The 22500-nt window shown below is 39.8% G+C and overlaps 1 protein-coding gene across 1 annotated transcript in view; it reads right to left on the minus strand.

Annotated features, from left to right (window-relative positions):
• Window positions 1–22500, minus strand: part of LOC145271055 (uncharacterized) — a 158797-nt gene that overhangs the window by 87735 nt on the left and 48562 nt on the right. Inside the window, exons 3-4 of the mRNA XM_080126602.1 lie at window positions 19835–19870; window positions 14077–14172 (exon numbers count right to left, since the gene is read on the minus strand). Of these exons, the coding sequence (XP_079982728.1) occupies window positions 14077–14172; window positions 19835–19837 (99 nt within the window). The 5' untranslated portion in view covers window positions 19838–19870. The remainder of the gene's footprint in view (window positions 1–14076; window positions 14173–19834; window positions 19871–22500) is intronic.

Consider the following 22500-nt stretch of genomic DNA (forward strand, 5'->3'; position numbering starts at 1 on the left):
CCCTTTTTCCCTTCCCCCCTCCCTTCACTCCTCACATTAAAAATTGGCCTTGTGCCTAATTTGCTCGGTGGGGGAGCAAATAAATACCTACTGCAAGCAAAGACCATATGTGGGGGGCAACAACACATATAAGACCTTGGTCAATGTAGGGGCAACCCTTCATACCAATTGTCACTATCCAGCTCCCCTACTCCCCGGGGAGTTGGTCCCCATTTCCCCATCACTCCTCACTTTAAAAATCGGCCTTGTGCCTAATTTGCTCAGTGGGGGAGCAAATAAATACCTCAAAGTGTAGTATCTGTTCTTCAAATGCTGCACTTCAATTTCTTGTTCTCTTTTGGTGGAGGAGAAATCCTTCACGGCTGAGACAATTTTTATTTTTGTTCCTTTTCTCCACGTTAAAAAACGACCCTGGTGTCTAACTCTGTCCCCTGGGGAGGCATTGTAAATAGGAACACTAGTGTCTCTAGGTATTTAATAATTTTGCTGGAAAGATGGTGGGATCCTTCTACCGCTCCAGAAGATATCTCACTACTGATGCAATTCTCCATCTATATAAGAGCCAAGTACGTCCAAAGATGGAATACTGTTGCCATATCTGGACAGGAGCTGCTAAAAACAGCCTATCCTGCCTTGACAGAGCACAAAATAGGCTTCGTGGCTTAGTGGGGGATGCCCTTTTCTCTACCCTGCAACCTCATTCCCACAGAAGAGACGTTGTGAGCCTGTCATTGTTCTATCGTTATTTCCATAGCAGGTGCTCGTCTGGGCTCCATTCTCTGGTCCCCCCTCGCCAATCTTTCTCAAAAAACACCCGACTAGCTGAAACCACCGTCAATAATTTTCCCCACTCCCTATCTGTGCCTAAATCAAAACGTAGATACCATGAACAAAGCTTCTTTCTTAGAACTGCACGCCTGTGGAACTCTGTTCCGCTTGCCTATTTCCCTCCCGACTTCAACCTGGATGTCTTCAAGTCCAACACAAACAAATTCCTGATGAACCGCCCTCCCCTGAGTAATGATACCCTACTAATTCTCCAATACTATTGCTACACTATCCCTTTGATTACTGTACACACAATAACCCTTATCCCTGAGTGGCCATTGGGCCTTGATAAGTGGTGAACTCCATGTATATATATATATATATATATATAAAATAAAAATTACAATTAAATTTACCAAAATGATCCAAGATGGTAAAACTAAAGTATATTATAAATATTAAAGAATTAATATTTATAAATTAATCTCAACCAGATGTAAAAGCTCGATGAAATTAAGTAGGAGATAGAACTTAGAATAAGAGCAAACAATTAATAAAACATGTTAAAAAACACTTTTCGAAGAAATACTTTCCTTCTCATCAGAAGCAAAATGCAGGATCGGATTTTGCATACAAAAGTATTTGATGAAACAACAAGTAAGTCAAAGATCTTGATAACAAAAAAAGTGAAGCAGAGGGAATATGGTAAAGAAAAAGGTGATTACACATGAATGGATAGTCTGGTGGAAGATAAAAAATCCAGTGACGGTAAAATCCAAAAATGTAAGTCCAAGAAAGTTAATTGAATTTCTATTCGCACAATTAAAATACATCCCTTTTTTTTCATATATATATATATATATATATATATTTGTTTACAAACAAACGTTTGAGCCCTCTACGAGTAGCGGACGGATGTTTATTTAAATAATCGTTCGGACAGGTTAATTTCGGCCACCGATTCCGTAGTCAAGGGGTAGGACTGCCGACTGTCATCACGACGGTTCTAGGTTCGATCCTCGGCTTGGGAGAGGTGTTAGTCTAGCGGCACTGATGAGTTGTGATACAACGAAACAGGTCTGTATGTCGATGACTAAAATATATTTTATATATATATATATATATATATATATATATATATATATATATATATTACAATTAAATTGATCCAAGATGGTAAAACTAAAGTATATTATAAACATTAAAAAATTAATATTTATAAATGTTATATCGTAGATTATATGAATAACAAGTCATTACTGGGGTTGTACAGAAAGGGTTTATTTAGGTAAAAAGGTACACGCATTTCTAAGCGTCCATTGACAGCTTAGTACTAAATTCTGTCTCCCACGTGAGGAGAGTTTGCTTGTCTTTTTATAGACGTAACAGTCCATTCATTTGAGGGGTGTTGAATCAGTCCATTATATCAATAAATTAATCTCAACCAGATGTAAAAGCTCGATAAAACCAAATAGGAGATAGAGCTTATCTTATTTTTCTTTTATTAATATTATTGGAATTTTTTCCCATTTCCCTTATTTGTGAATTATTCCATGGATTTCGGCCTCTTGGATTATTTTGGATCATCTTCCAATTACGTGATTTCCTTGGATTTTACTTGTGTAAATGAAAATTTAATTAACTTTCTTGGACTTCATGGCAGATGCTCGTCTGAACTCCAATCTCTGGTCCCCCCTCGCCAATCTTTAACGAGAAACACCTGTCTAGCTGAATCCACTGTGAAAAATTTCCCCCACTCTATATCTGTGCCTAAATCAAAACGCGGATTCCATGAACAAAGCTTCTTTCTTAGAACTGCATGCCTGTGGAACTCTGTTCCGTCTGCCTGCTTCCCTCCGGACTACAACTTGGATGTCTTCAAGTCCAATGTTAACAAATTCCTAATGAACCGCCCCCTTAATTAAACACTTCATCAAATCTCCTCACTAACGTAATGTACTTGCAATAACCCTTATCCCTGAGTGGCTTCCGGGCCTTGATAAGTGGTGATCACTGTGTAAAAAAAAAAAAAAAATAAATAAAAAAAAAAACTTACATTTTTGGATTTTACCGTCATTGGATACTTTACCCTTCACCAGACTATCCATTCATGTGTAATCACCTTTTTCTTCACCATATTCCCTCTGCTTCCCTTTTTGTTTTATCAAGATCTTTGACTTACTTGCAGTTTCATCAAATACTTAAGGAGTGTTTCCTTTTAAGATTAAATATGTTTTTAACTCTTTTTCAAAGTGATTTTTAACATGTATTATTAACTATTTGCTCTTATATATATATATATATATATATATATATATATATATATATATATAATATAAAGCTGAATGTGTGTGTGTGTGTGTGTGTGTGTGTGTGTGTGTGTGTGGTATCTCTCTTTTTTTTTTCATTTTTCTTAAACTTTTTCTTCTAGGGGATGGGACATCCAATCAGATGTCTGACATTTACCCCTATTTTAGTGAGTCCAACCAAGAGATCTTTTTTAGGATTCTAGCCGTCCCTTTCAGTGCAATCGTTTGTATTTCACTTGCACTTGGTTCACCGGGTATGCTTGCTATGTACTTTTTTAAAGTTCTTTTTCATAAGCCCAGTTGCTCCTATGATGACTGGTATAATTGAAACGTCTGGTCACGAATAGGCTCCTATATGGTTGACCATTTTAAAAAACTGATTACATATAATGATAGAAGATATATCGAGACACAGGAATGGGTATGTTTGATCTGGCAAAACGGTGGTTCATAAAAATTGTGGGGTCTGTGTTCGCGCCTGGTCCACAAAGTATGGAAATAAAAAATTAAAAAAAAAAAAGTTTACAAGTATTTTTGATATAGATGTACATAATACTTTGATAAGTATGTTTTAACTTAAATAGGGATGGTATAATAAAATTGTGGGGTCTGCATTCGCGCCTGGCCTCCATAGAATGGAAATAGGCACAAACTTTTTTTTTTTTTTTTTTTTTTTTTTTTACAAAGGCATCACCACATTATCAAGGCCCAGAGGTCACTCAAGGATAAGAGTTAAAGAGTGTACAGTAGAAATTGGTCAATATAGTAATCATTAGTAATGAAAATTTGGTAAATTTAATAACTTATATGGAACGGCTCATCAAGAACTTATTTACTTTAGACTTGAACACAACCATATTGTAGTCAGCCGGAAAGCAGGAAAAAGACTTTTCATATCTATCTTTGATAATTATGTTTCAGTTTGAATAGTAAAAAATCTGGCTGTCAGTACACGAGCGATTTACAAAACACATTTTATGTATTTCGATTTTTTTTGGGGGGGTTATTCAATTATAGAACTTGTGTAGTTTAACAGATGTTTCTACAGTTTAATTAACCGTTTTTCCATAAGTAACGCGCCGATATTTGCCGAATAGAATACCGTTTAACATTTCACAGAAATTCTGTGTTTACATTTGGGGAAGGCAGTGGAGGGGTGGGGGCCGGTGTATTGTTGCGGCTGTGGCCGCCCTACAGTAAAAAAAAAAAAAAAAAAAAGTCGCCGCAGTGTTAAAAGTTTCACTCTTTGTACCTTTTTTAAAGGTTAGGGTTTGTATACAAAATCCGATCCCGCATTTTGCTAATTCCTACCTCTGATGAGAAGGAAAATATTTCTTCGAAACTCCGCGGATTAAGGACTATCCACTTATTTAGTGTTTCCTTTTAAGATTTAATATGTTTTTAACTCATTTCAAAGTGTTTTTTAACATCTTTTATTAACTGTTTGCTCTTATATATATATATATATATATATATATATATATATATATATATATATATATATATATAATATAAAGCTGAATGTGTGTGTGTGTGTGTGTGTGTGTGTGTGTGTGGTCACGAATATGGTTGACCATTTTAAAAAACTGATTACATATAACGATAGAAGATGTATCGAGACACAGGATTGGGTATGTTTGATCCTGCAGAACGGTGGTTCATAAAAATTGTGGGGTCTGCGTTCGCGCCTGGTCCACAAAGTATGAAAATAAAAAATTTAAAAATTAAAAAAAAAAAAAATGTTTACAAGTGTTTTTTATATAGATGTACATAAGAATACTTTGATAAGTATGTTTTAACTTAAATAGGGATGGTATAATAAAATTGTGGGGTCTGCATTCGCGCCTGGCCTCCATAGAATGAGAATAGGCACAAACTTTAATAAAGACTTTTCATATCTATCTTTGATAATTATGTTTCAGTTTGAATAGTAAAAGATCTGGCTGTCAGTACACGAGCGGTTTACAAAACACATTTTATGTTTAGTTTTTTTTTTGGGGGGGGGTTATTCAATTATAGAACTTGTGTAGTTTAACAGATGTTTCTACAGTTTAATTAACCGTTTTTCCATAAGTAAGGCGCCGATATTTGCCGAATAGAATACCGTTTAACATTTCACAGAAATTCTGTGTTTACATTTGGGGAAGGCGGTGGAGGGGCGGGGGCCGGTGTATTGTTGCGGCTGCGGCCGCCCTACAGTAAAAAAAAAAAAGTCGCCGCAGTGTTAAAAGTTTCACCCTTTGTACCTTTTTTAAAGGTTAGGGTTTGTATACAAAATCCGATCCCGCATTTTGCTAATTCCTACCTCTGATGAGAAGGAAAGTATTTCTTCGAAACTCTGCGGATCTAGTGTTTCCTTTTCAGATTAAATATGTTTTTAACTCATTTCAAAGTATTTTTTAACATGTTTTATTAATTCTTTGCTCTTATATATATATATATAATATAAAGCTGAATGTGTGTGTGTGTGTGTGTGTGTGTGGTCACGAATAGGCTCCTATATGGTTGACTATTTTAAAAAACTGATTACATATAATGATAGATGTATCGAGACACAGGATTGGGTATGTTTGATCTGGCAGAACGGTGGTTCATAAAAATTGTGGGGTTTGCGTTCGCGCCTGGTCCACAAAGTATGAAAATAAAAAATTTAAAAATTAAAAAAAAAAAAAAAATGTTTACAAGTGTTTTTGATATAGATGTACATAATACTTTGATAAGTATGTTTTAACTTAAATAGGGATGGTATAATAAAATTGTGGGGTCTGCATTCGCGTCTGGCCTCCATAGAATGGAAATAGGCACAAACTTTAATAAAGACTTTTCATATCTATCTTTGATAATTATGTTTCAGTTTGAATAGTAAAAAATCTGGCTGTGGAGAGGGGGGGGGGCTGGTGTATTGTTGCGACTGCGGCCGCCCTACAGTAAAAAAAAAAGTCGCCGCAGTGTTAAAATTGCTGCAGCTTCTTTTTTTTAAATGTTTTCATCTAATGAAAATATCGTTGGTTTTAGCGTCGTAAATTATGACATGAAAACAAAATCGATTCTCTTAATAGTAACGACTACATTTTGTATTATTAATGTTATCTATTTTTGGGTAAAAACGAAGAAAGTGTTAACCTCACCCCTCCCCAAGGGGAGATAATTAATTGAATATATATATATATATATATATATATATATATATATATATATATATATACATATATATATATATATATATATATATATATATATATATATATATATTTTTTTTTTTTGAAAATCTTTCGAGGGGTACAGAATTTAATGATGGCTACATATAGACCAATATACATAATGATTATTTAAAAAAGTAAAAAATGAAAATAAAGGCCAGCTAACCCGGTTTCGATCCTCGCTCAACAGAGCCAAATCGAGGACAATACGATTAAAAAAAAAAATAAATAAAGTCAGGAATATGGCAAGAGAAAGGAGGAAAAAAAATATCAAAAATAAACAGGGGAAACAAAATTAGGGTTTGTATTACTGTACACATAGATTCGAAAAAGTTGTCAAAAAACAAATATATAACAAATAAATATTATCAAAGGCAAGATAAGTTACTTTTCTACCAAACTGGATATATTTTTTGTGTTTTTATTCAATTTAACATGTTTATTCAGCTCGAAAACCATACAGTGTTTACCGATGTATTGGAACATTCAAAATGGCGTCTGATTCTCTGTTTAACAAGGTAAGTTTGGGAAAAGGTGTTATAAATAAAAAAAACTATACAAAATACTATTAAAAACCCGCCGAATATATGTCAACCTATGTCACGGTAACATATATTGAGCGAGTTTTTAACAGAATTTTATCCAGCTCCCGAGAGGTGGGAAATGGGAGCTGGTTAAAGGCCAAGCATGTGGGGTTGCCCCCACATCTGGTCTTTGCTAGTCATAGCTAGTCCTAGCTTGCAGTATCTGTCGGAACAGATGGTATTTATTTGCTCCCCCACCGAGCAAATTAGGCACAAGGCCGATTTTTAATGTGAGGAGTGAAGGGAGGGGGAAGGGAAAAAGGGGACCAGCTCCCGAGAGGTGGGAAATGGGAGCTGGTTAAAGGCCAAGCATGTGGGGTTGCCCCCACATCTGGTCTTTGCTAGTCATAGCTAGTCCTAGCTTGCAGTATCTGTCGGAACAGATGGTATTTATTTGCTCCCCCACCGAGCAAATTAGGCACAAGGCCGATTTTAAATGTGAGGAGTGAAGGGAGGGGGAAGGGAAAAAGGGGACCAGCTCCCGAGAGGTGGGAAATGGGAGCTGGTTAAAGGCCAAGCATGTGGGGTTGCCCCCACATCTGGTCTTTGCTAGTCATAGCTAGTCCTAGCTTGCAGTATCTGTCGGAACAGATGGTATTTATTTGCTCCCCCACCGAGCAAATTAGGCACAAGGCCGATTTTTAATGTGAGGAGTGAAGGGAGGGGGAAGGGAAAAAGGGGACCAGCTCCCGAGAGGTGGGAAATGGGAGCTGGTTAAAGGCCAAGCATGTGGGGTTGCCCCCACATCTGGTCTTTGCTAGTCATAGCTAGTCCTAGCTTGCAGTATCTGTCGGAACAGATGGTATTTATTTGCTCCCCCACCGAGCAAATTAGGCACAAGGCCGATTTTTAATGTGAGGAGTGAAGGGAGGGGGAAGGGAAAAAGGGGACCAGCTCCCGAGAGGTGGGAAATGGGAGCTGGTTAAAGGCCAAGCATGTGGGGTTGCCCCCACATCTGGTCTTTGCTAGTCATAGCTAGTCCTAGCTTGCAGTATCTGTCGGAACAGATGGTATTTATTTGCTCCCCCACCGAGCAAATTAGGCACAAGGCCGATTTTTAATGTGAGGAGTGAAGGGAGGGGGAAGGGAAAAAGGGGACCAGCTCCCGAGAGGTGGGAAATGGGAGCTGGTTAAAGGCCAAGCATGTGGAGTTGCCCCCACATCTGGTCTTTGCTAGTCATAGCTAGTCCTAGCTTGCAGTATCTGTCGGAACAGATGGTATTTATTTGCTCCTGCACCGAGCAAATTAGGCACAAGGCCAATTTTTAATGTGAGGAGTGAAGGGAGGGGGAAGGGAAAAAGGGGACCAGCTCCCGAGAGGTGGGAAATGGGAGCTGGTTAAAGGTCAGGCATGTGGGGTTGCCCCCACATCTGGTCTTTGCTAGTCATAGCTTGCAGCATCTGTCGGAACAGATGGTATTTATTTGCTCCCCCACCGAGCAAATTAGGCACAAGGCCAATTTTTAATGTGAGGAGTGAAGGGAGGGGGAAGGGAAAAGGGGATCAGCTCCCGAGAGGTGGGAAATGGGAGCTGGTTAAAGGTCAGGCATGTGGGGTTGCCCCCACATCTGGTCTTTGCTAGTCATAGCTAGTCATAGCTTGCAGCATCTGCCGGAACAGATGGTATTTATTTGCTCCCCCACCGAGCAAATCAGGCACAAGGCCGATTTTTAATGTGAGGAGTGAAGGGAGGGGGAAGGGAAAAGGGGATCAGCTCCCGAGAGGTGGGAAATGGGAGCTGGTTAAAGGTCAGGCATGTGGGGTTGCCCCCACATCTGGTCTTTGCTAGTCATAGCTAGTCATAGCCTGCAGTATCTGCCGGAACAGATGGTATTTATTTGCTCCCCCACTGAGCAAATTAGGCACAAGGCCGATTTTTAATGTGAGGTAAAAACCAGCTCCCCTAAAAGTAGGCAAAAAGGGGGCACTCTGGTTACCAAAAATAATAATTGTCCCAGTATAGAGGGTTTCCCCTCCATTGACTGGTACAAATTATCTTAAGTGCAGCATCTGCCGGAACAGATGGTATTTATTTGCTCCCCCACTGAGCAAATTAGGCACAAGGCCGATTTTTAATGTGAGGTAAAAACCAGCTCCCCTAAAAGTAGGCAAAAAGGGGCACTCTGGTTACCAAAAATAATAATTGTCCCAGTATAGAGGGTTTCCCCTCCATTGACTGGTACAAATTATCTTAAGTGCAGCATCTGCCGGAACAGATGGTATTTATTTGCTCCCCCACTGAGCAAATTAGGCACAAGGCCGTTTTAATGTGAGGTAAAAACCAGCTCCCCTAAAAGTAGGCAAAAAGGGGGCACTCTGGTTACCAAAAATAATAATTGTCCCAGTATAGAGGGTTTCCCCTCCATTGACTGGTACAAATTATCTTAAGTGCAGCATCTGCCGGAACAGATGGTGTTTATTTGCTCCCCCACTGAGCAAATTAGGCACAAGGCCGTTTTTTAATGTGAGGTAAAAACCAGCTCCCCTAAAAGTAGGCAAAAAGGGGCACTCTGGTTACCAAAAATAATAATTGTCCCAGTATAGAGGGTTTCCCCTCCATTGACTGGTACAAATTATCTTAAGTGCAGCATCTGCCGGAACAGATGGTATTTATTTGCTCCCCCACTGAGCAAATTAGGCACAAGGCCGTTTTAATGTGAGGTAAAAACCAGCTCCCCTAAAAGTAGGCAAAAAGGGGGCACTCTGGTTACCAAAAATAATAATTGTCCCAGTATAGAGGGTTTCCCCTCCATTGACTGGTACAAATTATCTTAAGTGCAGCATCTGCCGGAACAGATGGTATTTATTTGCTCCCCCACTGAGCAAATTAGGCACAAGGCCGTTTTAATGTGAGGTAAAAACCAGCTCCCCTAAAAGTAGGCAAAAAGGGGGCACTCTGGTTACCAAAAATAATAATTGTCCCAGTATAGAGGGTTTCCCCTCCATTGACTGGTACAAATTATCTTAAGTGCAGCATCTGCCGGAACAGATGGTGTTTATTTGCTCCCCCACTGAGCAAATTAGGCACAAGGCCGTTTTTTAATGTGAGGTAAAAACCAGCTCCCCTAAAAGTAGGCAAAAAGGGGCACTCTGGTTACCAAAAATAATAATTGTCCCAGTATAGAGGGTTTCCCCTCCATTGACTGGTACAAATTATCTTAAGTGCAGCATCTGCCGGAACAGATGGTATTTATTTGCTCCCCCACTGAGCAAATTAGGCACAAGGCCGTTTTAATGTGAGGTAAAAACCAGCTCCCCTAAAAGTAGGCAAAAAGGGGGCACTCTGGTTACCAAAAATAATAATTGTCCCAGTATAGAGGGTTTCCCCTCCATTGACTGGTACAAATTATCTTAAGTGCAGCATCTGCCGGAACAGATGGTATTTATTTGCTCCCCCACTGAGCAAATTAGGCACAAGGCCGTTTTAATGTGAGGTAAAAACCAGCTCCCCTAAAAGTAGGCAAAAAGGGGGCACTCTGGTTACCAAAAATAATAATTGTCCCAGTATAGAGGGTTTCCCCTCCATTGACTGGTACAAATTATCTTAAGTGCAGCATCTGCCGGAACAGATGGTGTTTATTTGCTCCCCCACTGAGCAAATTAGGCACAAGGCCGTTTTTTAATGTGAGGTAAAAACCAGCTCCCCTAAAAGTAGGCAAAAAGGGGCACTCTGGTTACCAAAAATAATAATTGTCCCAGTATAGAGGGTTTCCCCTCCATTGACTGGTACAAATTATCTTAAGTGCAGCATCTGCCGGAACAGATGGTATTTATTTGCTCCCCCACTGAGCAAATTAGGCACAAGGCCGTTTTAATGTGAGGTAAAAACCAGCTCCCCTAAAAGTAGGCAAAAAGGGGGCACTCTGGTTACCAAAAATAATAATTGTCCCAGTATAGAGGGTTTCCCCTCCATTGACTGGTACAAATTATCTTAAGTGCAGCATCTGCCGGAACAGATGGTATTTATTTGCTCCCCCACTGAGCAAATTAGGCACAAGGCCGTTTTAATGTGAGGTAAAAACCAGCTCCCCTAAAAGTAGGCAAAAAGGGGGCACTCTGGTTACCAAAAATAATAATTGTCCCAGTATAGAGGGTTTCCCCTCCATTGACTGGTACAAATTATCTTAAGTGCAGCATCTGCCGGAACAGATGGTGTTTATTTGCTCCCCCACTGAGCAAATTAGGCACAAGGCCGTTTTTTAATGTGAGGTAAAAACCAGCTCCCCTAAAAGTAGGCAAAAAGGGGCACTCTGGTTACCAAAAATAATAATTGTCCCAGTATAGAGGGTTTCCCCTCCATTGACTGGTACAAATTATCTTAAGTGCAGCATCTGCCGGAACAGATGGTGTTTATTTGCTCCCCCACTGAGCAAATTAGGCACAAGGCCGTTTTTTAATGTGAGGTAAAAACCAGCTCCCCTAAAAGTAGGCAAAAAGGGGGCACTCTGGTTACCAAAAATAATAATTGTCCCAGTATAGAGGGTTTCCCCTCCATTGACTGGTACAAATTATCTTAAGTGCAGCATCTGCCGGAACAGATGGTATTTATTTGCTCCCCCACTGAGCAAATTAGGCACAAGGCCGTTTTAATGTGAGGTAAAAACCAGCTCCCCTAAAAGTAGGCAAAAAGGGGGCACTCTGGTTACCAAAAATAATAATTGTCCCAGTATAGAGGGTTTCCCCTCCATTGACTGGTACAAATTATCTTAAGTGCAGCATCTGCCGGAACAGATGGTGTTTATTTGCTCCCCCACTGAGCAAATTAGGCACAAGGCCGTTTTTTAATGTGAGGTAAAAACCAGCTCCCCTAAAAGTAGGCAAAAAGGGGCACTCTGGTTACCAAAAATAATAATTGTCCCAGTATAGAGGGTTTCCCCTCCATTGACTGGTACAAATTATCTTAAGTGCAGCATCTGCCGGAACAGATGGTATTTATTTGCTCCCCCACTGAGCAAATTAGGCACAAGGCCGTTTTAATGTGAGGTAAAAACCAGCTCCCCTAAAAGTAGGCAAAAAGGGGGCACTCTGGTTACCAAAAATAATAATTGTCCCAGTATAGAGGGTTTCCCCTCCATTGACTGGTACAAATTATCTTAAGTGCAGCATCTGCCGGAACAGATGGTGTTTATTTGCTCCCCCACTGAGCAAATTAGGCACAAGGCCGTTTTTTAATGTGAGGTAAAAACCAGCTCCCCTAAAAGTAGGCAAAAAGGGGGCACTCTGGTTACCAAAAATAATAATTGTCCCAGTATAGAGGGTTTCCCCTCCATTGACTGGTACAAATTATCTTAAGTGCAGCATCTGCCGGAACAGATGGTATTTATTTGCTCCCCCACTGAGCAAATTAGGCACAAGGCCGTTTTAATGTGAGGTAAAAACCAGCTCCCCTAAAAGTAGGCAAAAAGGGGGCACTCTGGTTACCAAAAATAATAATTGTCCCAGTATAGAGGGTTTCCCCTCCATTGACTGGTACAAATTATCTTAAGTGCAGCATCTGCCGGAACAGATGGTGTTTATTTGCTCCCCCACTGAGCAAATTAGGCACAAGGCCGTTTTTTAATGTGAGGTAAAAACCAGCTCCCCTAAAAGTAGGCAAAAAGGGGCACTCTGGTTACCAAAAATAATAATTGTCCCAGTATAGAGGGTTTCCCCTCCATTGACTGGTACAAATTATCTTAAGTGCAGCATCTGCCGGAACAGATGGTATTTATTTGCTCCCCCACTGAGCAAATTAGGCACAAGGCCGTTTTAATGTGAGGTAAAAACCAGCTCCCCTAAAAGTAGGCAAAAAGGGGGCACTCTGGTTACCAAAAATAATAATTGTCCCAGTATAGAGGGTTTCCCCTCCATTGACTGGTACAAATTATCTTAAGTGCAGCATCTGCCGGAACAGATGGTATTTATTTGCTCCCCCACTGAGCAAATTAGGCACAAGGCCGTTTTAATGTGAGGTAAAAACCAGCTCCCCTAAAAGTAGGCAAAAAGGGGGCACTCTGGTTACCAAAAATAATAATTGTCCCAGTATAGAGGGTTTCCCCTCCATTGACTGGTACAAATTATCTTAAGTGCAGCATCTGCCGGAACAGATGGTGTTTATTTGCTCCCCCACTGAGCAAATTAGGCACAAGGCCGTTTTTAATGTGAGGTAAAAACCAGCTCCCCTAAAAGTAGGCAAAAAGGGGGCACTCTGGTTACCAAAAATAATAATTGTCCCAGTATAGAGGGTTTCCCCTCCATTGACTGGTACAAATTATCTTAAGTGCAGCATCTGCCGGAACAGATGGTATTTATTTGCTCCCCCACCGAGCAAATTAGGCACAAGGCCGATTTTTAATGTGAGGAGTGAAGGGAGGGGGAAGGGAAAAAGGGGACCAGCTCCCAAGAGGTGGGAAATGGGAGCTGGTTAATGGTCAGGCATGTGGGGTTGCCCCCACATCTGGTCTTTGCTAGTCATAGCTTGCAGCATCTGCCGGAACAGATGGTATTTATTTGCTCCCCCACTGAGCAAATTAGGCACAAGGCCGTTTTTAATGTGAGGTAAAAACCAGCTCCCTTAAGAGTAGGCAAAAAGGGGGCACTCTGGTTACCAAAAATAATAATTGTCCCAGTATAGAGGGTCTCCCCTCCATTGACTGGTACAAATTATCTTAAGTGCAGCATCTGCCGGAACAGATACTACACTTTGATCTTGTCGCTCGGGCCCCGGAGGGGGGAAAGGGGCTTTGTGACTAAAGTGATTAAAAAGTAATAAATGTAGACTTTGGAGTCTTACTCTTGACTGGCAACATTTACCAAAATACCTCATTCACTCTATGGATCTTAAACTAACTAATAAATCCCCAGCGTTTACTACACTTTGATCTTGGCCAAAAGGCCAAAGAACGGAGAAAAAAAGGCCAAAGACCCTAGGTTTTTTGATGTGATGTTTTGAATATAATAAACTAGTTTCATTCGGACAAAACAACAAGAAACGGGGCCTAATTAGAGTTGGGCCGCGTTTTTTGGGGGTCACCCTGTATTAGTTAGATTGCATGTTATTTTTCAGAGACAATGGATTAGGAGAACTTTGTTGAGCGTGAAAAAAAGAAAATGCGTGGACAAATTAAAATATATGTAAACGCATTTTACGACCAGGCAAAGTCGGACGCCCGTCCCTGCTAGTGCTAAAAAAAAGAAAAAAAAAAAAGATAAAATAAGAATAGAATGTTAGCTTACCAATTTCGGCGGTACAGGTGGTTCTTCGATTTCTGGTAATGGTGGCGGAATCGGAATGGAACAGTTTCTCGACAAATCATTGGTCAATGCAGCCTCCTGCAAGGGATGAAAAAAAAAAAATGGGATATATCACTAGTTTCTTCCCCAGAACTGCTAGACTTTGGAACTCCCTTCCGGAATTCTGCTTCTTTTTTTTATTTTATTTATTTTATTTATTTATTTTTATTCAGTTTGCAGGAATATTATGAAGGGGGTTGGGCAGCAAGATGTCTGTTTACATTACACTTGAACTTCTGCATGTCAGTACAGTTGGAAAAGCAGAATCCCGGAATATATATTTTTTTTTTTTTTTACATTTTCACCCCAAACAAGGCAAATTGCCACTTTGGTGTAGGGGGCTACTATCAGGGGCAACAACTACTGGGGTACTATGTAGGGATTTGGGCAGCAAGGTGTCGGTTCACGTTATACTTGAACTTCTGCACGTCAGTACTGTTGGGGAAGCAGGGACCTGGAATGGAATTCCAGAGTCTAGCGGTTCTGGGGAAGAAACTACTGGAGTAAAAAGATCTTTTACATCTAGGGATCTCTACAGTGTGGGGGTGGGATTTAGCAGCCTGTCGGATTTGTCGAGGGTGCACACGTCGTGGGGGCACAAGTGATTGCAGTTCGTCAGAGCATTCACCACTAAAATACTTGTAGAAAAGGCAGAGGGATGCAACATTTCGTCGATGGGACAGAGGCTGAAGCTTAGATGCCAGTTCAGGGCCTATCAGGTTTGCGACTCTCTTTTGAACCTTGTCAAGGAGCGAGAGACTAGTAGCAGATGCACCAGCCCAGATGTGGCAGCAATACTCCATACATGGGCGAATGGTGGCCTTATAGAGGTACAGGATACTTTTGGGTGTTAGTAGTTTTCTAGCACGGTAGAGAGAGCCCACCTTTCTTGCAGCGGCCCTGGCAATGCCTTCAATGTAATTGTTCCAACTCATGTTTCCTGTGAACGTTAGGCCAAGGAGTTTGAAAGATGGACTCTCAGATAAAGAGTCGTTGGCCATTGCTTACTTACTAACACAAGAAAAAAACTTCATAGCAATGTTTAACCCCGCCTTAATCATAAAATACACTTACACGCATGCATACTTGGATAAATGTGCACACACGAAACAAAACAAGCACAATAAAGCTCTGTTGTAGAACTGACCCACTAAATTATCGCCCCATTAGCCTCCTCCCACTTTTCGCCAAAATATTTGAGTCCTTAGTTAATCAGGCCCTAGTCCAGCACCTAACAGCTACTAAACTCCTGACTGACAAACAATATGGATTCAGGCAAGCCCGTTCAACAGCAGATATCTTAACTGTAGTTTCTGAACGTATATACCGTTCACAGGACAAAACAGGGGAGGGTAGAGCGGTGGCCCTTGATATATCTAAGGCTTTTGACAGGGTATGGCACGATGGTCTTCTAAGGAAAATTAGATCATATGGAATCACTGGAAGAATTCATAATGTAATTAAATCCTTCTTAAGTAATAGAAAAATCAAAGTTGTCCTCGACGGTCGTACATCTAAACAATATGACATAAATGTGGGAGTACCTCAGGGGTCTATCCTTGGACCTCTATTATTCCTGATATTCATAAATGACCTCCCTGATAAAATGGGATGGTTATATTTGCCGATGACACCACGCTCTATAACAGATATGAGGGGAAAACAAATGAACACATATCTAAAGAAATGGCAGAAACACTAGATGATGACCTCCAATCTGTAGTTGAATGGGGACAAAAATGGTTGGTCACATTCAATGCTGGTAAGACTAAGCTTGTTTCCTTCAATAACTACAAGAAACCTTTTCTACCACCAATAGCAATGGCCAAGAACACATTGCCTGAAAGTACTTCTTTTAAACTCCTCGGCCTAACATTTACAGGGAATATGAACTGGAATAGATACATTGAGAGCATTGCCAAGGCTGCTGCAAGGAAGGTTGGCTCCCTCTACCATGCTAGAAAACTACTTACGCCTGACAGTATCCTATACCTCTATAAGGCCACCATTCGCCCATGTATGGAGTACTGTTGTCACATCTGGGCTGGTGCATCTGCTGCTTGTCTCTCGCTCCTGGACAGGGTTCAAAAGAGAGTCGCCAACCTGATAGGTCCTAAACTGTTATCTAGGCTTCAGCCTCTGTCCCATCGACGAGATGTTGCATCCCTCTGCCTGTTCTACAAATACTTTATAGGTGAATGCTCTGACGAACTGCAAACACTTGTACCTCCCCGACGTAACTACCCCCGACAAACCCGACAAGCTACTAAGTCTCATCCCTTTACAGTAGAGATCCCTAGGTGCAAGAAAGCCTTTTACTCCAATAGTTTCTTCCCCAGAACTGCGAGTCTTTGGAACTCCCTTCCGGAATTCTGCTTTCCCAACTGCAACGATATGCAGAAGTTCAAGTATAATGTTAACAAATATCTTTCTATTCATCTCCCTTCATAATGCCCCTGCTAATTAAGTCCCTGATAGTAGCCCCCTGCTTCAAAGTGGCACTGTGCCTTGTTTGGGGTGAAAATTACATAAAAAAAAAAAATTAAAAAAAGCATGCGCACACTTTCACAGGTGCGCACATCCATATCCAGTATAGTACCATTTCCCTAAACTAAACAAACAATTAGAAATTATACGTATGTGTGTATATGTATGTTTGTATGTGTATGTATGCATGTATGTGTGTAATTGTGTATACGTGTGTGTGTGTATATATACCATCTGTTATCTATCCTCCATCTTGTTTGTGTGTGTACGTGCACTTATGTTTGGGTGACTGAATACATGTATGAATATGTGCTTGGATTAGGTTGGTTGGTTGTTTTTGTTTTACGGCATATCAACCCTTTTCGGGTTATTTAATGCCGAATCCAAAGATTTTGAAGAAAAATTTTTTTAATAGAATATATTTGTTGTTTTCACGTCGGTTTCTATTTAACCCATAGTTGGAACCCTAACAGGTACTACCACTCCGGGTCAGAGTGGACCTGGGAGCAATGGTAATTAAAGGGTGGCTCCACACTGCCCAAAACCCACAAGCTGGGGCCTCACCACTGGATATAGTTTAAGGTCATATCCAGGACCCCCCATTGAGGGACTTTTACCCTCTGCAGGGGGGGGGGGGGCAGTCGGCTTATTCTAATGCCCCACCGAGAGGGCCCTTGGATTAGGAAAGAAAGATGCCTTGGTCTATAGGATTCTTATATTGGTTGAAGTTTTCTAAGATTGTATTCAAATGAAAATTTCTAAGTTCAAACAAGAGGGGATGTAGGTATACATAGATGAGAATCCTATAGACCAACGCATGTCAGATTGTATTCAATTTAAAATTTTGAAGTCCAAACAAGAGGGGATGTAGGTATACATAGATGACAATCCTATAGATCAAGGCCTCTCAGATTGTATTCAAATGAAAAATTCTAAGTCCAAACAAGAGGGGATGTAGGTATAGGTAGATGAGAATCCTATAGACCAAGGCATCTCAGATTGTAATCAATTTAAAATTTCTAAGTCCAAACAAGAGAGGATGTAGGTATAGGTAGATGAGAATCCTATAGACCAGTAAGGTAAAGATATATGTATGTGTGTGTGTGTGTGGTTGTGGGTGAATGTATATGCATGTTTTTTTTTTACACAGTGATCACCACTTATCAAGGCCCAGAAGCCACTCAGGGATAAGGGTTATTGCAAGTACATTACGTTAGTGTGGAGATTTGATGAAGTGTTTAATTAAGGGGGCGATTCATTAGGAATTTGTTAACGTTGGACTTGAAGACATCCAAGTTGTAGTCAAACAGTGCAGGTTTAGGCCTTATATGTAAATTTGAGTTCTGGCCCATGACTAAGTTCATCATTTGCTCCCACCCCACACATCCCAAAAGTCCTCAAGGTCTTAACATATTTAAATTTGAGTTCAGCACCATGCAAAATTGCTAAATAGACGTACACAGAAAATTTTGGACAAATATGGTAAAATAGTCTCAAAAATTAAATGTTTTTATTATCCCTAAAAGAGCCCCTGGGGCACACCCACAAGTTATCATGAAGTATAGACAAACAAAATTATATAGAAATCAGTTAGTTACAACTTTTCAGAAATTTTTGTAAAAATCCAAGGCATCATTTTTTTTTAATAAGCACAAAAATGTCAATTTTAGCGATTTTAACTGAAAGCACGCCCCTCCTTCCCAGGAGGTCAACCGGAGTTTTTCCAGAAAATCCGTTGTTATTTTTTTTACTCATATCATGTTTAATGTTTGTGCAAATTTTTTTTTAAATTCTAAGGCGTAATTGAAAAAAAGTGCGAACGGACAAATGGACAAGGGTTAATTTACAGGTCCACCTTTCTTTTGTCGAGGGACTAAAAAAAACTCAAAAAATCCAAGAGGGAGAGGCTAGTGGTAGATGCACCAAACTGTGGTGATGGGACAGGAGTTGGAGCTTAGTTGACAAAGTGGGGCCGATTAGGGAGAGGCTAATGGTGATGGGACAGGAGTTGGAGCTTAGTTGACAAAGTGGCGCCAATTAAATTGAAGACTTTTTCTAAATGTTTGTTTACATTACATTTTTTTTTTTTTTTTACAAGGGTGTCACCACTTATCAAGGCCCAGAGGCCACTCGAGGATAAGGGTTAATAGGTATACATTAGTCATTGTGATTTTAGCATAGTAAACAGTGGGAATTTTGTAACTTGGATTACTTAGGGGGACGGTTCAATTAGAACTTGTTCACATTGGACTTTTTCTTTTTTTTTTCATAGGTATCAACTCATTATCAAGGCCAAGAGGCCACTCAAGGATAAGGGTTAAAGAGTGTACAGTAGAAATTGGACAATATAATAATCATTAGTAATGAAAATTTGTTAAATTTGATAACTTATATGGAACAGCTCATCAAGAACTTATTTACGTTAGACTTGAACACAACCATATTGTAGTCAGCCGGAAAGCAGGAAAACGGAAGACAATTCCACAGGCGTGCAGTTCTAATAAAAAAGCTTTGTTCATGGAATCTACGTTTAGGTTTAGGCACAGATAAAGAGTGGAAACAATGCTTCATGCATGAGCGACTTGTAAAGGTACAGGGTAATCTCAGATTTCTGTAGTCTTCTAGCTCGATAGAAGGAACCAACCTTCTTTGCAGCAGCTTTCGCAATGTCTTTAGTGTGTTTCTTCCAGTTCATATGACCTCCCCGACGAAACTGCCTCTGAGATGGGTATATATGCTGATAACACCACACTCTATAACAGGCACGACAGAAAAACAAATGAACACATATCTGAAGAAATGGCAGAAACACTAGAGGATGACCTCCAATCTGTAGTTGAATGGGGACAAAAATGGATGGTCATATTCAATGCTGCCAAGACTAAACTGGTTTCCTTCAATAATTACAAGAAACCTTCTCTGTCACCAATAGCAATGGCCAGTGACTCCCTATCTGAGAGTACATCTTTCAAATTGCTTGGCCTAACGTTCACAGGAAACATGAGTTGGAACAATTATATTGAAAACATTGCAAGGGTTGCTGCAAGGAAGGTAGGCTCTCTCTACCATGCTAGAAAATTACTGACACCTGAAAGTATCCTGTACCTCTATAAGGCCACCATTCGCCCTTGTATGTAGTATTACTGTCCACATTTGTGCTGGTGAAGATAGAGTTAGGGTTTATCGGACAAAAAAAGGGAGAATATTTACTCACCATTGCGGCAAGGTCTGGGAAACTGAGTGACTTTCGCTGTAATAAATGAAAATAAAAAATATGAACAGCAAGAGGTTTGTTAACATTACATTTAAACTTTAAGTTTCGATCCTGAATTCAAAACTGTTTAAAATATCGAATTTTTCAAGTGTAATGTTATGACACTTTAGGCTGTGATCATACCCCCTTTATCTCTAACAACAACGTGGTGTTAGCGAATGGATAGAGAGAGAGAGAGAGAGAGAGAGAGAGAGAGGCGAGAGGGAGAGTGTGAATTACAGTGTAGACACGTTGACAGGAAGTTAAGATCAGCTGATTGGATTGCATGTGAGTCATGTGATCAGGTTAGCTGCATCGAGGAGATTTGGTTGCGACTTGGACGAAAGCGGACGGCTTCGCCGTTGTCTCCTCCCTTTCGCTGGGGGTGGAGAACGAACGCTGACGTGGTAGAAATAAGACCTAGAAGAAGAAAACACAAGCCAAATTCACTTTCTTTACTTCTGTGAACAAACTGGAAGGTGAATAAAAAACCTATAGAACCGATTTCTTGTCTTGGTGTGAAATAAATCTTCGTCCCCAAAAACAGGTATCAAGTCTCCCTCCCAGACGAGAATGTCAAGATGGACCAACGAAGAAGCAGAGGTATGTGAAAATGCATGTCACACACATATTCACACTTAACAGCACATGAACATATGTGATAGAAAGACCACTAGATGAACACACCCACACAACGTACCAATCCTTTATAAATAGACACGTTTCAATATATGATCTCCATTCCAGTTTCAACCAATATACAACAAACGCTCATTTATGATACGACAACGTAACACGTGGAACTTTACAGAGATGATGGCCTTATCATTGTTTGAAACTCCAATAGCCCAAAGTGTGAAGGCATTTAAAAGAACATGAGGGAATTGAAAAATATGGACCTAAAGATCGAAGTGACTTCCATAATAAAACACAGTAAATTTTCTGGGTGTTACCTTTAACCTCCCTAATAATACCTACGAACCATACACTAAGAATAATACATACCCCCTATATATACACCCTATGTCTAATCACCCCAAACACATTATTAAACATATCCCTAAATCAATAGAAAAAAAGGCTTAGCACAAATGTAATGTTATGACCCTTTAGGCTGTGATCATAGCGTAGTATCTGTTAACTGTGGCAAGCGGGGTCAAGGGTCAAAACATTATTATTGTTATTGTATTCTTGTTAATTGATTTGAGCGACAGATGGTCGCTGGATCAGTTATTATGATTAGAAGAATAAACAATTAAATTGCGGGAGAAATGATTGACGTGTGAATCGCAAAAGGAATGTGAAAATAGAAAATATATGTAAACATTATTTTGGGGTTTTGAATAAACAAATAACTAGTTCTGGATTAGATTGGTATGAGACACGTAATCTTTCACAATAAACACCAGTCTAGCTGAAACGACTGTCATTAATTTTCGCTACTCTTTATCTGTGCCTAAATCGAAACAGATTCCATGAACAAAGCTTCTTTCTTAGACGTCCACGCCTGTGGAACTCTGTACCGTTTGCCTGTTTCCCACCTGACTACAACTTGGATGTGTTCAAGTCCAACATAAACAAATTCCTGACGAACCGCCCCTTAAGTAAACACTTCATCAAATCTCCACACTAACGTAATGTACTTGCAATAACCCTTATCCCTGAGTGGCTTCCGAGCCTTGATAAGTGGTGATCACTGTGTAAAAAAACAAAAAAAACAAAAAAAACAATTTAATAAATTGATAATTATGCAGAATACGGACCGTGCTGAAATAATAACGTTAAAACTGCAGCATCTTTCAACGCTCAAAACATCCTTTAAAAGTAAGTTTTCGAGGGTGCTGGAAATTAAAGTAACGTTTAAAATCCCAGGAAACGAGTAATTTCCAAGATATGAAGAAATTATAGTTTCAAAAAGTGGGGGATCAATTTTTAGTATTAATTTCACGTAATATGAGCACCCTCTTTATGAATACCATTTTGTTTTTGGGGAAGGGTTGGTTAGTAGTTGGAGTGAGGGCAGGGTTAGGGTTAGGGTTAGGGTTCTGCTAATTATTTTAGGGGGGAGGTTATTTGATAATTGTGGCCTAGTAGACCAACACTAAACCTACCTTAAAAAATTTGTTTTCACCGAGTTTTTGGGTGTGCTAAAAAAAGTAGTTTTCTGGGTATTAAGCAATGTAATTCCTGATGCTATAAATAGTGGCCATTTTGAAATGAAAGGGGAGCAAAAAAAAAAAAAACGTCCCTTTTTCTTCAAATTTCACCCCAAACAAGGAACATTGCCACTTTGATGTAGGGGGCTACTATCGGGCACATAATCTACAGAGGTACAACTTGGATGTCTTCAAGTCTAATGTTAACAAATTCCTAATGAACCGCCCCCTTAAGTAAACACTTCAGCAAATCTCCTCACTAATGTAATGTACTTGCAATAACCCTTATCCCTAAGTGGCTTCCGGGCCTTGATAAGTGGTGATCTCTGTGTAAAAAAAAAAAAAAAAAAAAAAAGCTACAGAGGTACTATGTGGGAAGTTGGGCAGCAAGATGTTGGTTAACATTACACTTGAACTTCTGCATGTCAGTACAGTTGAGAAAACAGGATCCAATTATGCAGAATATAATAT

This window comes from Euprymna scolopes, chromosome 46 (genome assembly GCF_053919585.1).
Source record: "Euprymna scolopes isolate OS-2025 chromosome 46, ASM5391958v1, whole genome shotgun sequence".
Lineage (NCBI taxonomy): Eukaryota > Metazoa > Mollusca > Cephalopoda > Sepiida > Sepiolidae > Euprymna > Euprymna scolopes.